The sequence below is a fragment of the Macrobrachium rosenbergii genome, chromosome 20 (assembly GCF_040412425.1).
Source record: "Macrobrachium rosenbergii isolate ZJJX-2024 chromosome 20, ASM4041242v1, whole genome shotgun sequence".
NCBI lineage: Eukaryota > Metazoa > Arthropoda > Malacostraca > Decapoda > Palaemonidae > Macrobrachium > Macrobrachium rosenbergii.
The window spans coordinates 25,119,470-25,140,900 of NC_089760.1; the positions used below are offsets into that span (position 1 = coordinate 25,119,470).

The 21,431-nt window shown below is 34.4% G+C and overlaps 1 protein-coding gene across 2 annotated transcripts; it reads left to right on the top strand.

Annotated features, from left to right (window-relative positions):
- The first annotated feature begins 2,486 nt into the window (after positions 1-2,486).
- Positions 2,487-20,152, top strand: LOC136849159 (synaptotagmin-1-like). Of its 2 annotated transcripts, none has more exons than XM_067122241.1 (10): positions 2,487-2,665; positions 10,356-10,485; positions 11,362-11,512; positions 12,426-12,573; positions 13,602-13,739; positions 14,379-14,582; positions 15,608-15,760; positions 16,370-16,490; positions 17,331-17,461; positions 18,241-20,152. In XM_067122241.1, the coding sequence occupies exons 2-10, from the start codon at positions 10,356-10,358 to the stop codon at positions 18,511-18,513; spliced, it is 1,449 nt and encodes a 482-aa protein (XP_066978342.1). In that variant the 5' UTR covers positions 2,487-2,665; the 3' UTR covers positions 18,514-20,152. The 2 variants fall into 2 exon arrangements, with proteins under 2 accessions (XP_066978342.1, XP_066978341.1); XM_067122240.1 differs by having other exon boundaries at positions 2,565-2,702; positions 18,241-18,658.
- The last annotated feature ends 1,279 nt before the right edge of the window (positions 20,153-21,431 follow it).

The following is a 21,431-nucleotide window of genomic DNA, read 5'->3' on the forward strand; positions in this document are numbered from 1 at the left end:
CCATATAAAAATAATTTGTATCGTACAAACCAAGGTAGATTAGAACTGAAAGAAAAACAAGTAAAAATACGCCGAAGTTTCTTCAGGCTCAGTCGAGTTTTCTGTACAGTTGCTACAGCGTATGATCAAGGCCATCGAAAATAGATCTATCTCTCGGTGGTTTTGGTATAATGCTGTATGAGCCGCCACCCATGAAACTTTAACCACGGCCCAGTGGAGGTCTATCCTATATCGTTGCCAGAAGCATGATTATGGCTAACTTTAACCTTAAATAAAATAGAAATTACTGAGTTTAGAGGACTGCAATTTGATATGTGTGATGATTGGAGGGTAGATGATCAACATACCAATTTGCAGCCCTCTAACCTCAGTAATTTTTAAGATTTGAGGGCGGACAGAAAAAGTACGAACAGAAAAAGTGAGGACAGAATAAAGTGCGGACGGACAAACAAAGCCGGAACACTAGTTTTCTCTTCAGAAAACTAAAATTAAACACGAAAATAAAAAGTGGAAATCCCAATTTTCGCGGTGATCATTTACTATTATTTATTCTTTTAATACCAGGCATCATAATGCCCCACCGATGCTAGAATATGTTGGTTTCTTTACAATGTAGTCGTTCTCTTTTACCTAAATGTATAAAATCTCAAGCCTGTATGGATTAGGTCGGCCTTTTGCCAGCATGGGCTCTTGCACCGTGGCAACCCGTAAGTGATGACAAGGCGTTGAAGTGATTAAGATAGTTTGTGGACCTGATGATCTGGACTTACCAAGCGAAAGGATCTGTAGTCATATTGTTTTAGAGTAAAATAAGGAAGAATAAAGAATAAAAAGAAATTATCCGTGAAAAAACACACAAACAAACACACAAAACACACACACAAAAATAGACACACATATATACATATACAAAAATAGACTCATATATATATATATATATATATATATATATATATATATATATATATATATATATATATATATAAATAAATAAATAAATATATATATATATAATATATTATAAATAAATAAATAATATATATATATATATATATATATATATATATATATATATAATATATATATATATATATATATATATATAATATATATATATATATATATATATATATATATATATATATCTATATACATACATATATATATATTATATCTATATACATATTTATTCTTTTATTCTTTTTTGCTGGATTATTTTATGTAAAGTCACATGTATATTGTGAAATTATTGATACTATGACCTATTTAATTACCATCAGTTCTTTTTGGAAGGACAGCAAAGAACACTTGAAGAACACTTGTAATGCCATAATTATTACAAATTAATGTAAAATTTAGAGGCGACTGAAGGGCTGATATAAGATGAGATTTAAATTATCATTTAAAATAATGTTGCTTCGATTCAAAAGAATTATTATGATGTATGGAAACGTTAAAAAAAGGACAACATGTCTGTTTGCAAGCATTTTCCCTCACAATGTCGTAGTTTATACTTTCGCTTATACAGTTAGCATTTATTGCAGTTCATTTTGTCATAAAGACAGCCTAGGCCATCTTAGCTCTCATTTTTAACTGTATAGTCAAGATATCAGCCTACACTCGTTTATTTTCAACATGGGCCCTTACTCTTTCTTCTGCTGGCGAGCTATACATGAGATGTCATTTGTTCATCATATCTCCTTTCGCTAAGAAGAGGAAAGTTTTAACAAAATGCAACAAATAACTTGGAAATGAATCTCACCCTCGGATATATTAAATACGTTTTATTGAGTGATACCTGTATAATATCAAGGTCTCTCTCTCTCTCTCTCTCTCTCTCTCTCTCTCTCTCTCTCTCTCTCTCTCTCTCTCCGTGTTTGCACGTGTGGGTGTTTATTGTTTGGCTTCAGTTGTTTGCAGTGATGATGAGCATTTGATTACAAAAAGCACACATACATACACACATGCACACAGAAAGACAAGGGTACACGATATGTGCTTGGGGCCGTATGAACGGTAGCCTATAATTAGATTTTAAAAGAAGTAGGTGTTCGATAACTATGGCTAACAATGTTGGTTAAATATGAAACAAAAATAGTTTAGATACCCATTTTCTGCGCGGGAATAATTCTCGTTTTCGTCGGTGAAAGGGACCCGGACCTCATTCGCAACACCTGTGAACACCTGCAGTGGAACCTACCTGCCATTGACAAAGTGTAGTGCGAGTTATTTATCTTTTATTTTGTCTAATAAATATTACTGTTGACGAGTATATCCCCTCAGCAGCCAGTCATCACGAGTATATTTTTGCAATGGACTCGCGCACGAATCACCAAAGAGAGCTGAAAAGGTAACCAAGATTTACCGAAATTAGCACAAAATAAACACCAGTCAACTCTGAAGTCTCCTCCCTTCCTCTATCCTCTAGCGAAGGTGGAACACTTGTGCTCCAAACTTGTGAACACACAGTGGATCCGCCGAGTGTGTTTGTGTTAGCCATAATTTTCAAGCGAGTGACGCAAATTCAAATCGGAAAGGGACCGAGAAAAAAAAAACTTTGACGTTGATGAGGCTAATCTGGAATTCGTTAAAGCTGGTGTTTATGCACGGAATTTTTTGGGGGGAGAATTAGTGTGGGCTCTCGTCCCCTAGCTTGAGGAGTGAGGTGAGGATTACAGCAAGCTGTCAAGTTGCATCTTTTTGTAAGTGGCATTCGATTTAAGTTGACTTACAAAGGAATGGTGTGAGCTGGCTCATCTACCATTGCTCAGTGCAGAGAAAATCAAATCTCCTCTAATTCTTAATAAATATATTTTACAGAAGAACTGTTACAAATTTACATATTGTACTGTGAATACGTATATGTTCATAGCATCAGGGATATATGGGAAGAAAACTAGAGCACTTCCTAGTGGGAAAATTAGGTTAAAACGTCTCTGTGTATTTCCGTTATTCCGACGTAATTAGTTTTTGCTTACAGTTTATTAAAGTGAGTTTACCTGCTGTGTGACGTTTACAGCAGCTACATTCAAGTGCTTGCAGTAATGTGTGTGATGTTATTACACTATGTAATAATATAGTTTTGTAACTGGTAACGTGGTCTATTAAGGAAAGCCTTGATGGGAAGAATACCAGCACGGTTTAGTGAACTAACTTTCATGGTAGAATGGGATAGAAGAAAACAAAGAGATTTGTTTGATGATACAACAAGACACGCACATTTTCTAATCTAATTTACTATTTTTGAACATTGATTCTCTCTCTCTTTCTCACCCTCTCTCTCTCTCTTGTTCACACACACACACACAAACATACGCACATACACATACGCGTTTTCAAGATTTACAATAAAATACAGGCTCTCATTCCAACGAGTAATTAAGAACAAACGTATTCTTGGCATAAGGCGATAAATAACCTAGAATGCAATGTATACAAGCAACACAACAAACGTATTCCTGGCATAAGGCGATAAATAACCTAGACTGTAAAGTATACAAGCAAAAGCAACAAAAATGATAAAGATAAATTGCTCCCTTCCATCGGGATCAATCCCAAGATCTTGCCGCTGAGTGACGGGGGTGCAACCAAGTAGGCAATAATTTTTATAAACGAAAATGGAAGTTTATATCTATATTTCACACGTAATCACGTGTGTTTATTTTTGTTACATTACTCCCTTGGGTAATTCGAATTAAGCACAAGCATTTGGTCAAAGGTAGATCGAGAAGTTGGGCAAAACTCGTTGGTACAAGACATTCAGCCTTCCCAGGTAACTTTTCAGGTACTGCTTTTTACCTGGGCATGATGGAAAGCCCTTAGCTAACCCGAAATGACCTGAAGCATGTTATTGTTGGGTACATCTGTGATAATGATTATGTAAAGCATGTTCTTCATTTAATCACAAAATTCAAATAACAAAGAACCCCATAAAGAAGTAAGAAGATGAAAAATAGTAAAAGTTAAAAACTGATTTATTGCTGTATAAACTTTTCCGTAAATGGGTAAAAATATCCACGTTGAAATGGTGGTGGATTGTGATAAACAAAGTGCTAGCCATTTTTTTTAGTTTGAAAAGCTGTTACCAGAAGGAACTGTAAACTGAACATAAGTACCTTATCTTTTAATGTCGACAAACGAACACCTGTTGTTTGCTTTCGTCTCGACAAGCTTCCTGACCAGCTGTGTAACCCACCTTCTACCAGATCTATCAAGACTCTGGTGCCTATCCCAGAATTTCTACTGCAGCGAAAATTTTACGAGATTTTTGTGTATTTATGGTGCCAACCAGGGTCCAAGCAGATATCTGTATAGACCCTGGTGCCAATATAATATATCCCAGTCAGCGGATAAGCCAGGCAAAAGAAACACACCTGACTGATGAATTTATGGAAGAAAGGACAGAGTCATGTGGAAATAAAAGAAAGGAGAGACCAGGGAAGATAAAAACAATATCAGATTACTGGTCTAACTGGCAGGCGAAGAATACACTGAACAGATAGAAGAATGTTAAAGAAAATTAATATAATGAAGACTGTCCAGGTGAGGAGGGACAGATTTACAAAGAAATGGATGACCAGACACTTCCAAAAAGCAAATAGTCGAAGAGACAAAAACTTCAAACAACAATAAAGGGTGTGTCATGCATTCGCGGAATAAGAGAACAGACTGACATACAACTGATGGGAAGATAAACTGCTGGGAAAATGACGGAATGGATGAAGCTGACTTAATGATAAATAAACAGGTGGAAATAAAATGGGGCTGGGAAATTTATGACAAGTATTGATAAGCGAAGAAAGCAGGTTAATGAAGGCAGTTTGATAACGATATATATGACAAATAAACTAACTTTAGGGGGAAAGACCAAGCGGAACTGGAAGTAGGGACAGATTCAAAAACAAACAACTTATTGTTAACCAGCAGAGGAAGCTGATAAAGGAAGAGGTTGACAAAGGTACAGTTGACAAAGACACTTACAGAAGATATGGATGAAAAAGAAGGCTCACAATTCACTATCTGACAAAGAAACTATTAGAGGAAAATACTGGTGATGGAGCAGGTGACAAACAAGCATTTGGCTAAGAGCCTGATATATAGACAGTGATGATGGAGGAGTTGACAAACACGCATTTGGAAGAGCCTGATAGAGTGATGATGGAGGAGTTGACCTGATTTGGAAGAGCCTGATATATAGACAGTGATGATGGAGGAGTTGACAAACACGCATTTGGAAGAGCCTGATATATAGACGACAAAACGTCGACAAAGGCACTGATAATATCGATAAAAGGACAAGTTGACACCAAACAGCTGACAAAGGCATTCATAGAGGAAATGGATAAACTAAAAGGCCAAGAAACTAAAAGTTGACCAAGAAACTAATGGGAAATATGATGATCAAATTGGCAAGCAAGCAATTGATAAAGATACTTATAGAGGAACCTAATAAACAATCAGGTCGATTAACAAAAAAAAAAAAAAAAAAAGAAACTGCTAAAGGAAACAAGGGAAGGAGGAGGGTGACAGGCTACGAATTGACAAAGAAATGAATAAATACAATGGATGAAGGAATAAATTGACAAAAGATTCGTTTTTGAATACGTCCACTATGATGGATGAATTATCAAAATTTATGCCATAGAATAAAACTCCAAATAAATTCATGAAGCAAGGAAATGTTTGTTAAGTAGGTGGATAGGCATCGTTAATCATATTAAACATTTATGCAGCTTAATTCACTTGGGTAGGAGAATATTATGACATTAACTTAAATGAGTAGGCTTTTATAATAGACACATTAATTGATTATCGTCATTTGATGTAATCTGCAGAAATTTCTAAAAAGATGAGTCAAAAGAATGACTTCATTGGTTGCTGTGAATTACGATTATGCTAAAACTCATAAAAAAAACGAAATGGAAGCGGCATAATTAAGTATTATTATTATTATTATTATTATTATTATTATTATTATTATTATTATTATTATTATTATTATTATTATTATTATTATTATTCAGTAGATGAAACCTATACATATGGAACAAGCCAACAGGGGCCATTGACTTGAAATTCAAGCTTCCAACGAATATGGTGTTCATCAGGAAGAAGTAAGAGAAAGTAAAGTGAAATACAGAGAGTAGAGATCCCACTGATTAAAAAAGAAAAAAAATAATAAATAGATAAAAATGTATTAAAATGCAAGAAGAATAATATTAGGATAGTAATGCAATGCATTTTCGCTTGAGTACAAAACGTTGTAGGAAGAATCATTTTGTGAAATATATACTGGCAAGCAGGTTAATTATACTGAAAAAAAAACGTTACCGAGGAAAATTATACTTCTGGGGAATAGGTTATTAGGTCACCTAAAAGGCTGCAACGGGAAGAGAGAAAACGAACAAAACTGGTTACTTACTGATTGTATCTGGCAATCACATTTGATTTTGCTGATTTATAAAAATATTACTCTTTTTCTTATATAGACGTTGCCTTTTGTTAAAGTTTGCTGAGGATGTTATGAATTTTAATAATAATTTATATAATAATAATAATAATAATAATAATAATAATAATAATAATAATAATAATAATAATAATAATAATGTTAAGTATTCTTAATGAGAAAAGGTTGAATTATTTCGTATATAAACTGGGCCCTTACAGCAGTAGGTATAGATTATACCAAAAATGTTTATATGCTGTTCTAGATCAAAATTATGAAAAACTTATTCATAGCCCCTTTGCAATATCCTAGTAACCTAGAAGAAATTATGAAGGAAAGAAGGTGACTAAGAATCTGTTTTTTGACAGATGCATATCTTGAGAACTTTCTATTGTTTTGTACTTTCTATATATATACATATGTATATATACATACATACATATACACATATGCATATATAATTTAAATATAAAATATATATATATATATATATATATATATATATATATATATATATATATATATATATATGTGTGTGTGTGTGTATTTTATATTTTTATAGATTGCTGACCTCTCGTTTTTATGACAGTAATAATGATATATGTCATGACACCAATTAGATTACTTATATTAATCAAACCTACCAAGGACAAATAATAATGTAAAAAGATAACAACTGTATGAGAAAATAATAACCTACTTAGCTGTAATTTCATTTCTCTGTCTATTTGCCTAAGTGAACATTTTTTTTTCCTGAGTCCTTGAACTGAATATTTTCAAGTCACCGCTTATTTATGAAAATAAAAATACTTTTATTCAGTGTGCACGTGAACCAGAATTATGCACCATGCTTTTACAATTCAAGTGAAGGAACTTTTAGTGTCCCTGACATTAATGTAAATATATTTTCAAGTATTGGATATTTTTCCTCTGGGAAAAGTTTACAAACCATGTGAACACTTACACTAGTTTTACATTGCTTTTAAGACTATAGTTCCACTTACATACATTTACAACGTTACAACGTTTAACCAGACCGCTGAGCTGGTTAACAGCTCTCCTAGGGCTGGCCTGAAGGATTAGATTTATTTTTACGTGGCTAAGAACCAACTGGTTACCTAGCAGAGAGAACAGAGAGAGAGAGAGAGAGAGAGAGAGAGAGAGAGAGAGAGAGAGAGAGAGAGAGAGAGAAAACTGTGGTCTATAACGTTTTGCCCTTCAAACAGTAACTTATGTAAAATCCAGGTTATATATTAATGTACTGAGGTCTCGAAATCTCGTACTTTAATCCCAGGACATGCGAAAATGATTAGATAGACAGCTGCTCATTACAATCTTTGCTTCATATTATTAGCGTCTTTTTCTACAGGAAACAATATCTTGTATAACAAGTGCTTCACTAACAACAAGAATTGCTGTAGAGAACAACCTGTTGTTTAACAAATGTTTCACTAACAACACGCGTCTCTGCTGAAATTAATTTGTGCTTTAGTCTACTTTGGCAATAATCTAGATCACTTTAGAAAAACGTTCGTTTTACCCACAACTCGAGCAACTATATTTACTTAAAAATTTGGTAACTTCTGGCGTAGGAATCATTTCTCGAAATTCTGGGTGGAGTGTCAGAGGACTACCTGTAAAGTGTTAATGTGTTTAGGTTATTTATAAGCAACGAATATATTTCAGGCTAAAGACTCAAGAAGAATTAATGTTATAAAAAAATGGCAAAGTCCTGCTCCGTGATTGCTTTATTGTATATTGCAATTACTTTTTTGATTTCTGTTGGAACAATCCCCTAGAGTCGGAAGAAACCCAACACAAGCGCATGAAATGCAATTCTGACCGTGGTGCATTTTTTTTAAATAGAAGGAAGTAACGGGGAATATTCTGTGCCATAAATGTACAGATTTAATAACGCTCTGCAGAGCCATTTGAGGTTAAGTTTGCAATGCATTTTGAATAATTAATTTTGAATTGATATTAGAATAAACACTGAACTTCACTAGTCTGAGTCATTTTCCAAAAGAAGATTAGGTTTCATAAAAATGTGAATAAAGTTTAAATCATGGTCATTTAAGAAATTCACGCAGGTCCATCAGACGGATTGAAAAATACTAAATAACAGATTACAACCTTCTCTTTGTCCAACAGAGATGAAATAGAAACGTAACATCTTACAATGATCATAATTTCAAAATGGGCAAGATTTTGTACAGAACAAGCGTTAAACAGGCAGATAACATAATTGCACAACTACAAAATAATGAGAAATAAGAATAGGTCAATAAAAAACCTGCCTTCATTCACAGACTTGTTTAAACCATTGTACATTTGTTTTGATATTTCCGTTTTTTTCACAGACTAAATAACACCACATCTGAGGATTTTACACAAACACACTTGCATTATATGTATTATGTATATATATATATATATATATATATATATATATATATATATATATATATATATATATATATACAAATATGTATGTGTAAATGGGTATTTTTCTTTCTCTATATTCATACAACACACATATATATATATATATATATATATATATATATATATATATATATATATATATATATATATATATATATATATATATATATATATATATATAATCTTCCTATGCATTTGCTAATGAGTGGTTCCCCTTTTAACATAAAATTTATAGGCACAACGGCTGCTCGCGATCGAGGGTGGCATTTGGTGCACTAAGACCCCATTGAAATTTTACTTTTTTTACACCATGGTATCCTTCTGCTTTTATTGCCTATCAAATATTTAAGTCTCCCTAAAAGCCATTTAATCATTTCCGTAATTTTGCATTAAATCAACATTGCGCTCTTATTGTTTTCTTGTGATTAGTAATAATGAATTACCCTTCCTTTGGAAGATATGTTACAATCTTAATGATAATCCTGTCGCTCTCCATCTGTTACCTTTACACTTCTAAATTGTAGTTTTAGCACCCTGTCACAGACAGTGAGAACACTACATTGGTTATGGACTCTTTTGTCCCTCAACAACTTTTTCCTGCTTGTAAAATGACAAAATATTCTTCCTTCGGATAAGAATTACTACATCTCAGTCATCTTGACAATGTCATTCTGAGACAAAGCTTAACGATTATCGCTGGTATACGACTGGTATGTCCTATATTTTAACATCTCGTTCTATCACAGAAGGTTATCAGTGAGAAAGAAGCTTAAGTAAATGGCTAAATGTTTATGAACAAATGTGTATTTGTACATAGGTTTCACTGAGATGATGTGAAATTTATTTTTTCTATAGTAAATTAGAATAGTTAATATTGGATGGTATGAATAAATACCGTATCGTTTATATGATGGCCTGTGCTATTCAAATTTCTGAAAACGGAAATTTGACCAAGAAGAGGTTATCATCAATTTGTTGGATGAATTTCATAATTCTGCTCAATGAACGCCAGCTATCAGTCTCTGAATTTGTTTTTAGGTTTCCAGTCTGATGTTTTCATGATTTTTGGGCTTTTTGTTCTTGGCCTTTTTTTATATAAACACACACACACACACACACACACACACACACACACATATATATATATATATATATATATATATATATATATATATATATATATATATATATACTCTAGAATCAAATATTTTCTAAAAAAAAAAAAAGATGGACTAATCTTCTACGATAGAATTCTAAAAATAGCCTATTACCACCAACCTAAGTGAGATAAATCATCTCTGCACTAGTTTATGGTGAATAGTTTGCACTTACATAATTCCATTTACATGCATGTTTAACAAACTCTTTGTTTATGATAACCTACTCTTATATAAAACCTTTGGGTGTACCCTCAACGTGCGGGAACATACTGTATACACACACGTTTTTCCTATTTTTCCAGATGTTTATCTTACCCAGCTGGGGTCGGTGGGCGATGATAGCAGGCGGAATAACCATAGTAGCGCTGACTGCGCTAATTGTCATCTGCATCGTGGTTCCGGGATGTTTTCTGAACAAAATATTCTTGGATGGTGAGTTTTTTTCTGTTAGCATACTTTAAACATGTCTTTCTAGGTTCTATGGATATAAGGAACCTACCTATTTTATTTCTATGGTTAGTTGTTTTTGGAAACATGGATGCAAGATTTAAAAAGATATTAGACACTTCTCTATTAGCTATCCTAGTATTTTTCTTACTAGGCATGGTTGGTTAAGTTAGGAAATAGGAGTTAACTGAACCACTTTTAGCCTCTAATTTAAAGTCGATTTCTTCTGGCGAGTCATTTAGGAATCTGGATATGAGACTCAGATGTCTTGATCAATCAGATCATAAATTCATATTAATGATACATTTTCATATGAAGTGATGATGTTTCCATTGCTATTGTTCTAGGAAGATTCCACATGAAGATCGATGAAGTATTTTTTATTCATATTATTTTATCTAAATTTGGGTATGAAATATATGTATATATATATATATATATATATATATATATATATATATATATATATATATATATATATATATATATATATATGTATGCAAGTATGTATGTATGTATGTATATATGTATAAATATATATATATATATATATATATATATATATATATATATATATATATATATATATATATATATATATATATATATATATATATATATATATATATATATATATATATATATATATTCTACTCCAAATGGTAGAGCGCTAGTTGGTCAAATCTGTAAACCAATCAGAATGATGCACCTCTCTCTCTCTCTCTCTCTCTCTCTCTCTCTCTCTCTCTCTCTCTCTCTCTCTCTCTCTCTCTCTCTCGCTACGGTATGTTGCATCTCCGATCATTTCGACATCATTCTTAGAAACAAGACGCAATCATTTTCCTTCACTTTCTTTTTCAGACGAAGACGAACGAAAGAAAAGGAAAAAGGATGAAAAGGGTTCGCTCATCGAGAGACAAGTGCTGTCTGGCGACATCTTGGGTGATTGTAATTCGAATTTTTCCAAGGATGGCAAGGACACGGATTCCGTTCTCACTCATTCCACTCAGTCGTGAGTTGTTTCACTTTTCTTCTTCTATTTACGTTTTTGCAGGTATAAGATACAGATACCTTTATGTCAGTTTGAAAAACGTTGAAGTTTTAGCAAAGAATGCCTTTAATACCGATTATATACGGAAGAAGAGCCAAAGTGGATTTAGTCGGTTTTCAAAAAATCTTTATCTACTAATGTTATCGATTTATTAATTCTTTAGTCTTTTGGTAAATGATGAGGTCATCTTAATTCAAGATTTTTATACATTAATTAATAATTATTTGTCTTGAGTTTATTCATCGTTGATCTAAATGAATTATATGTTACAAAGGTAGTAATAGCAGGAAAATGGTGGTTGCGAAAAAAATAGGGCTGATAATGACACGCCTACAATAATAATGACATCATTAGCAATGAATATAATAAACGAATAACAAAAACTGACTTCGAAAACTGAAGTAAATGACAAGTTTTGTCAAAGTACAGCGTTTTCATGAGCAGGTTTTTTCCCTCAAGACAAAAATACTCGTACACCTTAAAATGTTTTTGGAATCTTATAAGAAAAACATTCTTGTAAATTTAAGCTATCAGCTTTATAATGTTGCAAATCTATCTCTTTCTATTTCCCTATACGTCTCCATATCATACACACACACACGCACACACAAACATACACACACACAGACACACACACACATATATATATATATATATATATATATATATATATATATATATATATATATATATATATATATATATATATATATATATATATATATATATATATATATATATATATATATATATATATATATATATATATATATATGGCTAGTGTAATTAGCTAGCTAATTGCAACATCGATAAAGACCCTCAATATACCGATAGCATTGCCCAAGTCAGCAACCTTTCCCATTTTTCTCCACAGCACCAAGTCCGTAAGCCACTCCAAAGCCACGGAGAAGCATTCGACATCGAGCGTCGAGACCAGCTCCCTCCTCTCCTCCCTGGCGGACTCCAACTACTCCTCCATGTCCGAGTATAGCGGGAGGTCATCTCCTACGGTGTCATATCAGGTCAGTCGTGAATTACTGGGAATAGAAATTGAAATTTAGGTTTACGTCTTTTTCATCTGGAGTGATGTTTTTATTTCACTCAGCGCAATTTGTACTATTTTCTCTTCTTGGCGTGCTTTATTTGTGGATTATTTTGTGTTTATTTGGTCAAAAATTATATTAACAAGGGCTAGGCGCGTGGATCTCGATGTCATTTTGTTCAAAAGTCTGGTTCTAACATTCTGCTTTTACTGAATACCGCTTGAGAACTTCATTCCATTTTGCACAAAAGTGGTAGGGTATATGACGTTTGGTTTTTCATATAAAAAAACGAGATTAATTAAAAAAATCCACCCACCATCCTTCAAGTCCCTGCTCATTACCATGTTTCCAACATACTTAATTTTTTCCTTTGCCTCAAAACATTCTAATCATTCCCTCAAATATCCTTTTCTAATTTACGAAACTCTGTCTTATGTCTTACTTCAGCCTTCACCTCTGCTTCACTGAATCCCTCGAGACAAAGCCAATTATGGAACTTGGCAGTTTCCAGTATGCTGACATGGAAGCCTCCAGCCTCGCTTCCCCACTGCCTTCCCATGGGATATTGCTATTAGGTTACTGGAACGCTGACCTCGTTGCTCCTAATGATGCAGAGGTTTTAGCCTCAGCTACTGAGGCATATATTGCGTCTTCTGTTGCAAATATTTCTTTTTTTAATCACTGGTTTGACCACTCCTCTTCCTCAGACACACAGAGAGAGAATAGGTGCATAAATGTTAACAGCCTCTCCTTCTACTAACAGCTCCGTGCGATTCTGTTGTATCATCAAGTATTCACAGAGAAAATGTAATTCAAGAGTAGAAGCTGTCTTTAACCGCAGTGAAATCTGCTTCCTGATTTCATCTAAAAAAGAAACATTTCTTTGGCTCTGCGCCAATAATGTTCCCCAGTAACTTGTTTGTCTAACTATTCTTCTGTCCTAGCCCTAATAAAGCTATAGCTTACTTTCCTAGCGTTGAATATTACGCTGCATGTCTGAATTTCAGGGCAGTGTTGTAGGAAACGCCGTGAGTGGGGCCAGCAGCCCTGTTTGTGAGGAGCAGGAGGGTCACTTGACTTTCGGCATTCAATATATCGCTAATACCCATGATGTCAACATAGGAAAATTGGTCATTACGGTTTTGGTAAGTCTGTTGGTCTTCCATATTCTTTAGTATTTTATTTAAGTTTATATTTTCCAGAACAACGGCAGCTTCAAATGATATTAACTCACGGGGATCTCTTGCTATATTATGAAACTTGTTTTATCGAGTGGAAAACGCAAATATATAATCAGATAACGTATGTTGATGAGACTGAACGAAAAAATGTGGTCAGAAATAACTTAGGCTGAAATTGAGGTACGAAACAATTGTTCTTTTTCAAACTTACTTTTTCGCATATTGTTTCTCCATTTATCTTTAAACTGCAATTTGTGGAAGTTTGCTTTTGACTGTGACCCCTTTAATGTGAAATTCAACTGTAAAATTAATATATTTTTAATTTTCGTCAAAGCAGACTGAAAATCGTTTGCTTTTGCTTGCCAAGAATCACATAATACTTGGAAAATCGATTACATGCTATTACATTATATATATATATATATATATATATATATATATATATATATATATATATATATATATATATATATATATATATATATATATATATATATATATATATATATATATATATATATATATATATATATATATATATATATATATATATATATATATATATATATATATATATATATATATATATGTATATTCTCCCAGGAAGGATCTGGCTTTTCGGGCAAGGAATACTTGGGCACCAGCTGCGACGCCTACGTGAAAGTGGTGGTAACCAGGGAACGCCGTTCCTTACGCAAGCAGAAATCGCCTCCGCTTTCCGTGTTCAGGACGCGAACGATACGGCACTCGCGCTGTCCCGCTTTCAACCAGTCTTTCATTATGGATGCCGACAAGAATCAGCTCAAGGTATTCGCATTAATTGAAACTGAATATACATTCTTTTTTCAAGAAAACTGACGTTACAATAATAAATACTCGAAATTACTTACATTACTGGAGAAACGCCGATTGTTCTTAGCAATAAAACAGAGTGGGCTCCCAGGGCTCCCAGACCTGTGCAGTAATAGATAAAAATGTATGAAAAATTAGGGCAAGTCATGCAAATACATACTTTTCTCTTTTAGAATGTTATGCTTGCATAAATACGTATACTGTACATAATTAATGATATTCAAGTATTCATGGAAGGCGATGCAAGCTTCAGTTTAAATCTTTACAAATCGTTATTGATATACTTTAATTTATTTTGTAATCCTGAAAAGAAACAATGCAAGAAAGACAACTTTTTTTTTATTGAACTAGTTAAGTGTTCCTACAATAGACAATATTTCATGCTGTACATAACTTGTGTTAAGTGATGTGATGGACTTTCCGCTGTCCAACGAATGTCTCATGATTCCGACATCAGTGTGATACGGGAATGCTGTTTTAATGTCGCATCATCGAGCCGTTTTTGTAATCTGAATGCGATATTTTGAATCTGACATATATCAAAAGGCTGAATCCATTTACTGATTGAAGAAATATTGTTAACATTCAGCCAAATCCTGTTATTATTATTATATGATATTTAATTTTAAAGTAATTCTAAAGTATTTCTGTTAACCCCGAGCATACTGTTTGCCTTCAAGGTCGATTTAGTTAACAGAAACTGCTGATAATGAAGACTTACGGAATCTTTCTCATACCCAAAGCAACTGAACTCCTGTTTATCATTAAGTGACATTCTATTGTGTTAGTAAATTCAAATAAGTCAATAGCCTTAAATTCCACTTTATTGACACAAACCAGATAATAGGTATTGTAGGAGGTAAGGCTTGTAATTATCTCTGATCTGCAAGAACGACCTACAAGCAACCCTTTGCAGAGTTATTTGATATGAAAAATATTTAAATGAGTACCATTTTGTTAAAATTTACTTTGCCCTCTAGGAACTCGTCGTAAAACTCATTGTGATGGACCAGGATAAATGGGCCAGCCCCTCTACCCTTGGAGAAGTAATCCAACCCCTCAAGGACATTAAGAACCTGGCTTCCATTGAACACAGGACGATTCTCAGCTTCAGCTTGAGCGAACCGAAGATTGTTAGTATAACGCATGATTTGAGTTGGAGTGGCTTTTATTAAGTAGGTGATTTTAAACATCGTATTATCTTTCATCTGTCGGTAATTTCACAGTGAGTGAAATTTTCTCTAAATATGAAGGGAATTTCTCATTCATTCTAACGATGTAATGTCACTTCTTTCGATGTAGTTGATCCGTTTGAGGAGACTGCAAAACTTGGGCTATAGAATCTTTTGTTCACAATTAATTTCTCTTTGACTTTAGGTGTATCCATTTGGCTAAATCCTTTTACCAAATCACAGATAAAAAATGTGCTAAAGTATTTCAGCGTCATCAGTCACATTTAATGAATGGGGTTTAATCAACTTGTAATTATATTATTTTTGCCTTTTTGTTTTGAGATTTTGAACACCTAGTGAAGACTCCATGATGATGATGAAGATTTATTTGTTATTTACATGATGCATGTGTAATGTAAAATACACTGTGGTTTTTTAATGACGAAGACTTTGACTTATAAGGCCTTCATATACAATTCAGTTATTTACTATCTGCAATCTTCACTATCATTTAAAGCTCTGCCATATGATTCAATCCACTTACTATCCTCATTCCTCTATTTCCTGTAGGATATAGGAGAAGTCCTATTTGGACTAAGCTTCTTGCCAACTGCCCAGCGCCTCTCAGTGTCAGTCGTCAAGGCCAGCAACCTTCGATACCAAAATCTTGTGGAAGATCTGAACGACTTTCGTGAGTATCTGATTTGATTTTTTATCACTTGTTAGTCATACTGGATACTATTTGTGCTCGTCCTGTCTAGATATTTCATTCAATACGTTGTTAAAAGTTCTTTATAGCTCAGAAAGGATTTTAACTTTGACAAATGTTAATGCAGTCATTCCTATAAAGATGTATGTGCCTCCTTTAGTTTTGCTAATGGCTATTGTTTGTCACTAATTGAGACAATTTATTAATCGAAATCATTCTATCTCTGTGCCGAAGATGGTATTATCGTTCTGAAGAGAAATGCTCAGTGGTGTGTTAATTTTAATCGTCCATTGACAAGTATTCCATACTTTTGATTTAATTGCATTTTAGCGGTACCACCAAATACTAATACTGTCTTCTTGTTTCGTAAGTAAAATCATAGTCGATCAAAAGCTAACACTATTTTATAACGTGATAGTGTCATCCTTCTCTTATATCTTTAAAACATTTTTCAAAGTTAATTTTCCACATTTTACTTAGTAAGTGTTAAATTCCTATAATTTATTCACAGTTTTGTCAAAACCCTGCACCGAATAGCAATATTTGACAATTCTCCGGCAAGCAGATGCTATCGCTATGCAATAAGTTTAGTTTAGTAATAAGGTGTTCCTTTTTATATCTCCAACATCTTTTTCAAGCCAATGAATATAATGGGGTACTGGTTAATTACTCATTTCGTGATATTCTTTTGAAATTTATCACAGTCGAACTACCTCATTTTGCCTACTAATATCTAATTTCCTGTCATATCTTCTTAACATCATCGAATCAGTTTCCACCAGAGAATCCAACCTTCTGTTTCTCTTTCCGTAATATTCTCAGATCCTTTTGTGCGTGTGATGTTGATTAGCGGGTCTGGTCGACTGATCAAGAAGAAGAAAACAGGATGGCGTTCTGGAACGACCATTCCAGTCTGGAACGAGACACTCGTCTTTGACATTACACAAGCACAGGTTAGCCTTCCAGACTGTCTTCCAGTCGATTTCAAACAAAGTGATGTTTAATATTATTGGTTTTTATGTTAATGGTATAGCCTTAGTTGTTTAACTCAATTGTATTTTGAGATCCGTAATTCATTTCTTTTCCTTTAATAATGCTACGATAATGATAATAATTACTACTACTGCTACCATTACATAATATTACCTTCGTTTCACCTTGAATATCATTATTGCCTCTCGTAATTTCGTTATACCTTTTCATATATAAAGGTGGCTTTGTGTATGCACTTCCCTCTAAAAAAAGGGCCTTTGTTTATGTACTCCCCCCTCCAAAAAAAGGGCCTTTGTTTATGTACTCCCCCCTCCAAAAAAAGTGGCTTCATGTATGCAATCCCCCCTGCAAAGGAAAGGGACTTTGTGTATGCACTCCCCCCAAAAAAGGGGCTTTGTGTGTGCACTCGTCCCTCCAAAAAAGGGGGGCTTTGTGTATGCACTCCCCTCCAAAAAGGGGGCTTTGTTTATGTACCCCTCTCCAAAAAAAGTGGCTGCGTGTATGCACTCCCCCACCAAGAAAAGGGGCTTTGTTTATGCACTCCCCCCAAAAAAGTGGATTTGTGTATGAGCTCTCCCCACAAAGAAAAGGTGGCTTTGTGTATGCATTTTAAATACTCAGTTACTAGAGACAAATATAAACCATATGTAAGGGCTGGTGAGTTCAAAAACAGTAACAACTACGGCTGCTTCTGTTGTTATTATTATTATTATTATTATTATTATTATCTTCCCTGCAGATGGAGCACATGACCTTTATCCTAGTGCTATGCACTCGACACCAGCTTCCTCTGACACCGTGCAGCTCAGACACCCCGTACCAGTCAATGGAGACCTTGCCTGACCTCGCTCTGAGCTCCGACGACGCCGATCACGGGCCTCAGAGGAACGACAGGTACCTCGGGAAAGTCGTCCTCGGTTGCAACGTCCGCAAAGAGGATTCCAGGAACCACTGGAACGCGATTTTAACGTGCCCGAGGAAAGTGGCATCTCAGTGGCATCCTCTGAGATAGAAGAAGTCTAACTATAGAAGGGATTTTTTTAGTTCTATGAGAGAGATGGAAAGTTTTGATGTTTGTATCCTCATATTGGAATGTTGTAACTTTATAGACACACACGTACACACACACACACACACACACACACACACACACACACACATATATATATATATATATATTGATTGATTGATTGATTGATTGATTGATGTGCCAGGCTGGGCCCAAACTTAGTGCCTTTTACACACGCTCCAGCTGCCCAACCACTGAACCACAGTACTCTTACAGATGCAATTTACCCCTGTTGACCCAAGCAGTGAATTGCGTACCTGGTAACTGTGAGTCACTTTCAGGAATTAAAGAGAATATGTCATCGGGATACGAGCCTATGCCAAAAATGACTAGTTGATAACCTGAAGATTAACACTTTCTCGTGTAACCCCTTTGAAGGGAAAACTCACATAAGTTAAAATAAGTTTGTTCTTTATAATACTTTGGGGCTTTGTTATCCTAAGCATTGCATGAGGTATCTAGCAGTTGGTCAACTATGGTGGGACAGAAAATGGAACGTGGTTAGGAAGCTCATCCCGAAATACTAGCGTAAAGTCCCTTGAAAAGGAAATGGATATATATACTAAAGCACACACAAACATATGCACACACACACACACACACACACATATATATATGTGTGTGTATGTCCGTGCGTTTAAAATTATTTTTGCTTTAGCATAAAGCTATTACCTCTAAATGCCTGTTCGAACTTTCATCAGCCATTTTCTCATCATTGCCATTATATCATTGTTTTTGGTTAATCTAACCTTGTGCTGGAACAGGCTCTTGCTACAGAGCAACCTGTAATTTCTCTTTAACATTCACTTCTCCGTTCTTCTGTTTTCCATTCATCCTCAAAACTTTAATCTTGCTTATGTTTACCCTTAACCTTTTCCTCTTTCAAATGCTTTCGATCTCTTTCGCTAGCCTCTGCATCTTCTCTTCACTTCTCCTCCTATTTCCGTGTTATCTGCGAACGTCAGCCATTCCATGCCCCATCCACTTTCCATCTTACCCAACAACTTTATACATACATCTACTGTCATTTCTCCAAGTTCTACAGTAGTGTCACTCCATTCATAAAGCTCAGGATATATAACAAACCAATGTCTCATTCCCATTTTTACCCCAAACCAGTCATTCTCCTTTTGCAAAAACTGACAATGCTTCACTTGTGTGAGTGTTACTTATGCCTAAATACAGACTTATATGCGTGTGCAGATATACATGTACAGGACATTATCCTGTGTTCCATACTCTCTTCTATGGCTAGTCTATATTCATAAGTATAATTTACAACAGCTAACCCAGGGAAAGTAGCCAGTTATTGCTGGCCTGTTAAAAAGTTATCCGGAATGAAATGTTTATCATAAGACTTATCATAAGTTTAAAGTAGCCTCTACTGAGAGATGTGTGTGTGGATTTAGATACTCTTATGTATACCAGGATTTTAGATTATAATGCATTGTTTTAATCTCTGTCTATTGTTTTTCTAGTGAGACTTTGGCGAGTGTTTCTTAATTCGTCGTAATATTTTGTGTACGGGGCGTTCCCTTTGATCTGAGAAATGAAAATGGAAAATTAAACTTTGAATAAAAAATCGTATGTTTCTTCGGATCCTCTGTATCGTCTTCATCAGCGTCTTTGTCTTTCAGTTACTATAATTACCACCCATGAAGCCTATGAAGACCAATCACGTTCTTACGTGACCAACAATAAACGGAACCATTTCTTGTGTGTCTGGTCTTGGCGTACTGTCAAGAAGGAACCGGTTATAAATAATCTGTTCTTGTAGAAATTTCGATCTAGTTTCATTGCTTATGACAAAGAAAGCAGTGTTCCTCTTAAGGCTTTAGGATTTTAATTATATTTCCAGTAGTCCAACAATCAACCAGGACTCAACACACAAGAAAATCATTGCCATCTATAATGTTTCTGTGCTTAAGGTTGCTTATTACCTTATCCCTAAAGTTCTTCTGAAAACCGGGAGGGAATTGTGAAGGGAGGGTGTGGGGTGGAGAGGGGGGCGGGGGTGTCGTGGCCGTATGGTAAAACACATATATAGAACGTAACCAGCTTCATCTTATAAAACGTAAAACGATCATTCTTGTTGTCTTAACGATGACATTATGTCTACCAAATCCGCATGCAGTTTCAGTTCTTCTTCATTGTGTGGTCTATTGCCTCCACACTGAAGAGGGAGCATGACGCTCCGAAACTGTGCGTGGATTTTCTAAGTATATTTATTCTCCAATTTGTGTTTTTTTTTTAAGTTTAAACGTTCGATACTGATCTGTGATCATCATGGTGGAGAAAGCAGAAGTGAAATATTTATATAGGTATACAGGAATAAACTGTTATGAACGTTAGTAAAAACTGGGAAAGTGTAAGTCAGAGGACAATCAAAATGTTTCAGAAGTTCTGAAAAATTTGTAGAATTGATGAAGAGTATCCATGAATGAATGATTTAAAATGCTTGCATTACTTGTTGAGTCAAAGTTTCTTTGTAGAGGCAATGTTTATATGTTGAATTTGAAAGAATGAATACAACTGGATATACATAATTAAAAAGATAAACTAAAGGGTATAAAGGGTATGAGTCAGGTGATGGAGAATCAGAATGATTAGATAAGGCAACAATGTAAATTAAAGGGAAAAGAGACTTTCATATAAATGTAAATGAGACTGTTAGTTCATTTGCATCTGTGTTGGTAGTATACAGATTTTCATTATGCCTACGAAGAGGAAGATATTGAAAAGAGAGAGAGAGAGAGAGAGAGAGAGAGAGAGAGAGAGAGAGAGAGAGAGAGAGAGAGAGAGAGAGAGAGATTAACAAAAGTAAGTACAGAGTGAGCCTAGGGCCTAAAACCTCTAGTATG

Bases quoted from the DNA above. Each gene is read 5' to 3' on its own strand.
- LOC136849159 (XM_067122241.1), top strand. From the start codon at position 10,356: ATGTTTATCTTACCCAGCTGGGGTCGGTGGGCGATGATAGCAGGCGGA. The intron at 15,761-16,369 runs GTTAGTATAACG...TATTTCCTGTAG, and splicing joins GCTTGAGCGAACCGAAGATT to GATATAGGAGAAGTCCTATT. The intron at 16,491-17,330 runs GTGAGTATCTGA...TAATATTCTCAG, and splicing joins GGAAGATCTGAACGACTTTC to ATCCTTTTGTGCGTGTGATG.